Below are 5,173 nucleotides of genomic sequence, written 5' to 3'. Positions count from 1 at the left end.
TATAAAAAATATTTTAAGCATAGTATTTTTTGACAGCATCAGAATTGATGGGGTTTGGAAGATCTTTTCCATCCATGTTTGTGAGGATTAAAGCTCTTCCTAAGAAAGTCTTTTTCACCACGTAGGGTCCTTCATAATTTGGAGACCACTTGCCACGATAATCTTTATGCGTTGACAAAATCTTTTTGAGCACCATATCTCTCTCACTGAATTCTCTTGGATAAACTTTTTTGTCAAAAGTCTTCTTCATCCTTCTCTGGTATAGTTGACCGTGACATAACGTATTCAATCGTTTTCCTTCAATGAAATTCAATTGATCAAAACGAGATTGAACTGATTCTGCCTCCTTCAATTTGGTCTCCATCATTACTCATGAAGAGGGAATTTCAACCTCAATAGGAAGTACTGCTTCCATTCCATATACCAAAGTATAGAGTTGCCCCCAGTTGAGGTACGAACTGAAGTTCGATATCCATGTAAGGCAAATGGCAACATTTCATGCCAATCCTTGTATGTCATCACCATTTTTTGAATGATCTTCTTAATATTTTTTTTGGTTGCTTTGACCCCTTCATTCATCTTTGGACGATGAGGGAAGAAGTTATGATGTCGAATCTTGGAATTGTCATACAATTCTTTCATCATTTTATTATAGAGATTAGTGTTGTTGTCTATTATTAACTTGCTTGGGAGGCCATATTGACAGATCAAATCCTTTTTAATGAATCTCACCACCACATTTTGGGTCACACTAGCATATGAGGTAGCCTCAAACCATTTTGTGAAATAGTTAATAGCAACCAAAATGAAGCGATGACCATTAGATACTTTAGGTTCAATGTGTCCAATAACATCAATTCCCTACATTGAGAAAGGCCAGGGCGATGATAAAACATTCAGAGTTGTTAGGGAAACATTAATATTGTCAGCATATGTTTGACATTTATGACATGTCTTCACATAGCAAAAGCAATTAGCCTCCATTGTCAACAAATAATATCCAGCCCTTAGAATCTTCTTTGCCATGGCATGTCCATTGACGTGAGTCCCAAATGAACCTTCATGAATTTCTTCCATGATCTTTTGTGTTTCTGAAGCATCCACACATCTGAGCAGAACCATATCATGATTCCTTTTGTAGAGCATATCTCCATTCATGGTATTTTAGGAAATTTTTAATGTCATGATACCAAGGTTTACCATCAGATTCTTCTTCAATCATTTGATAATAGACGGGATGATCAAGTTGTTGCATCTTTATGAATGACATGTCTTCCTTTTGAATCACTACAAACATTGATGATGTAACACGCTAAAATTTTAAATTCGTACAATGTATATTTCATCCTTTATAATTTGAGATAAATATGAATTTTGCATATAATGGGATTTATCATGAATAATCAATGAAGTTTTATTTTAGATATAATTATTTATACAAAACTTTCCTAATTTATAATATTAATGGTACGACAATAACAATAATTGATAATAAATATCGCAAAGCAGGATTTATTAATTTCATTATAACAAGTGAATAAAAGTTACTTTATAAATGGATTTGTTGTAAATAAAACTTTTCATATGTGTGTGTAACATAAATGGAACAACAATACTTTTTAAAGATAGTAATAAAACATAGTCAATTTTCCAATTTAAGAAACTGAACATGCATTCCTTAAATTAAGTATAATAATTTATAGACTATTGTCAAAATATATGGGATTTAAAACAATATTTATATAACCAAAATAATTACATCATATATACAAATTCAAGTCTCAGAGTAGTCTCCCACATAACCAAATACTGAAGATCATTCCTATTTATTAACCTCGTGCCAACTTTCTATCTCGACCAAATCCTCCGAATCCATATCATCATATAATCCCAGATAACAATCGCCTGAATCAGTTGTGACCTCTGTGGTAGTAACGCGCTTAAAGGTCCATTTAGACTGTCTTTCGAGGTGATCATGGTCATTATAGTTAAATAAATAAGTGAGGGCTGTCAAAATTCTAACAGTATCTTTATACATATAGATACATAGGGTCTGATGTATTCTATTCATAGGAAAATCAAAAGGGATACTACAAAAGAAATCCATTTCTAACATCACAAATGTTCTAGATTCATCTTCTACAATAACAGCAAATTTAAAATAACATACTCTTTAATATTCATTAAATATAAAATTAAGCCTATTATATACTGATCTATATATTTATCTAACTCTTTCCTGAGATTCCATTATCCTGTTTTCTTGAAAATATTAGTAAGGACGACCGCCTATTCTATCTTTTTTAAAACATTATATTACAAAATCATAACTTATAATATAAACACAATACATCTATTTTCACATTTATTCATATTGCAAATACATTCACATATGCACAACACAATAATTCATTACACATTTTCCATTCTCTCATTTCAATACGTACTTCTAGTGCACTATGATTACAGATATCGATGCCTCCAACATTTCTTGAGGTCTTACTCAACTAGGTAAATAGTCGCCAGTTAGCCTATGCATACGGATACAACATGTACAATAATCGGGCCCCTTAGCAAAGGCATAGTCAGGAGCCTAGTCAAGAAATGAGTGTGAGGCCATGTGACGCATTCGCTCTCAGAAAGAGTGTGTACACATACGCGAATGTCACTCACCACCCTACATTTCTCCTAGATTTTCATCGTCTCCAGACTCTATACTTCTAGTGTATCTCTATAACTATTCACACTAGATCCAATCCATATTCAACTCTTAAGTCACTCTCAAAGTTATCCTTTTTCCCATTCTTAAGATTGTGCTTAGTAAAGCACTTCCAGACTAATTCCATTTCAATCCATTCCATAAAATCACATCATAATCATTCAGCAAATTTAATTATATTTCACATTAAATACTCATCATATAATGCATATGCCAATCATTTAGTCTAAACAACTAATCAAACAAATATCTTTTCATTCATTATTCACATAATAACTATCTCAACCATATATTCTCATAAAATGTTCATATAACAGTACTCTATGAGCACAAAAAAAATGTTGTAGTATAACGATAAAATAGAGTCCTCCTTACCTCAAAGGTGCTTTCACAAAGAGATATTAAAAAAGGATCAAAGGTTAGCTATGAAAGTTCTCCTGAATATCAGGAGATATTCATAAAAAACAAAAACATAAAAAATGATAGGAGAAAATAACGTTTTATTTAGAGAAACTTACTTGGAGTCGTTTAGATTCAACATCCAAGCTTGGATTTGAAGAGAAATAAGAGTTTTTGAGACTTTTATCTAGATAATAGAAGATAGAGAGTTTAGAGAAAATTAAGAAAAGGGACATGAATTTAAAATAAAATGAAATTTCTATGCTGGAAATCTCTTAAATACCTCTCAGCCCCATGTACTCTCGTATGAGCGAGGAACAACTCGCTTGAGCGACGAACATCTCGCTTGAGCGATGGGTATCTCGCCTGAGTGAGATATGCAGACAGTGGTCTCGCCCACTATTTTCTGATATGCTTGCTTGAGCGAGTTCCATCTCGCCTGAGCGATATGAGATCCGAAGAGCATGATATTTCTCTTGTGAGTCCTCGCCTGAGCGACCCATCTTGCCTGGTCGAGATCCAAGTCGCCTGAGCGAGATCACTCTCGCCTGGACGAGGTGACAGTTGGGCTAAATTTATCCTTTCTTGCTTGAGCGAGATAGCCTTGCAACATTGTATTTTTGCACGCTTAGTCTCGCTTATGCGAGATTTACCTTGCCTGAGTAAGATCTCCTGTACCAAAATTCTTCAAAAAATCCTCTATAATCTCTTCTAAATGCACTCTAATACTACTTAATATTAAATAAAACATAAATTACCAAAAAATGAAAAAAGGGTGTTACAGATGACAAAGTGACTAAAGTATCAGCCAATTGATTCTCCTCACGAGGAAGGTGCTGGAACGTAACCTCATCAAAATACTTCACCAATTGTCTAATATAAGCTTGATAAGGGATCAATTTTGTATCTCGAGTCTCCCATTCACCTTTCAACTGGTGGATCATCAAAGCTGAGTCACCATACACCTCAAGAATTTTGATCTTTGACTCTATACCTGCTTGAATTCCTATAGCACATGCTTCATATTCAGCTACATTGTTTGTACAATCAAATAATAATCTAGTTGTGATTGAGATATATTGCTTCTCTGGAGAAATCAATATAGTACCAATCCCGTGTCCGAGTACATCAGAAGCGCCATCAAACATTATGACTCATTCGTCTTTTGTTGAAGATTCTTTCTCATTAAACAACGCCATTATATTTTCATTAGGAAATTCATACTGTATTGACTGATAATCATTCACTGGTTGATGAACTAAGAAATCTGTGAGAGTGCTGCCCTTGATTGCTTTTTGGATAACATACACAATATCATATTCTAACAAGAGGACCTGCCAACGGGCAATCTTTCCAGTAAGGGATGGTTTCTCAAAAATGTATTTGATTGGGTCCTTTTTTTTATACCAACCAAGTCATATGACTCAACATGTATTGCCTTAAACTACAAGCTGCCCAAGCCAAGGCACAACAAGTTTGCTCCAACAACGAGGACTTGGTTTCATAATCAGTGAATTTCTTGCTCAAGTAATAAATGACGTGCTTTTTCTGACCTGATTCATCATGTTGACCCAAAACACATCTCATGGATCCTTCTTACACTGTCAAATACATAATGAGTTATCTCCCTGGTATCAGCTGCATTAGTATCGGAGGATTCTGGAAATACTGTTTTATCTTCTCAAAAGCTCCTTGACAATCATCATTCCACTCCATCGGCTAATTTTTTCGTAACAACTTAAAAGTTGGCTCATAAGTAGCAGTTAACTGACATATGAATCGGGCAATGTAATTTAATTTCTCCAAAAATCCGTGGTCCTCTTTTTCAATGCAAGGCGGTAACATTTCAATGATTGCTTGTGCCTTGTCAAGATCAACCTTTATTCCTTTTTGATTGACTACGAATCCTAACAACTTGCTTGACCCAAAGGTACATTTGGCAGGGTTCAACCGCAATTTGAATTTCCTCAACCACTCAAACAACTTGTATAAATGTATAACATGGTCTTCTTCGGTCCTTGATTTGGCAATCATATCATCCACATAGACTTCAAC

At 34.4% G+C, this 5,173-nt stretch overlaps 1 protein-coding gene across 1 annotated transcript; it reads right to left on the bottom strand.

Annotated features, from left to right (window-relative positions):
• Positions 1 to 366: 366 nt before the first annotated feature.
• Positions 367 to 4,266, bottom strand: LOC113851537. Its single transcript, XM_027482048.1, has 4 exons — positions 3,877 to 4,266; positions 1,201 to 1,312; positions 961 to 1,091; positions 367 to 861 (listed from the first exon to the last, which is right to left on the bottom strand). Exons 1-4 carry the CDS (start codon positions 4,264 to 4,266, stop codon positions 367 to 369), a joined length of 1,128 nt encoding a protein of 375 aa, XP_027337849.1.
• Positions 4,267 to 5,173: the final 907 nt, after the last annotated feature.

This window comes from Abrus precatorius, unplaced genomic scaffold (assembly GCF_003935025.1).
Source record: "Abrus precatorius isolate BTA unplaced genomic scaffold, Abrus_2018 Scaffold10, whole genome shotgun sequence".
Classification (NCBI taxonomy): Eukaryota; Viridiplantae; Streptophyta; class Magnoliopsida; order Fabales; family Fabaceae; genus Abrus; species Abrus precatorius.
This window is presented reverse-complemented; position numbering and strand designations above follow the sequence as displayed.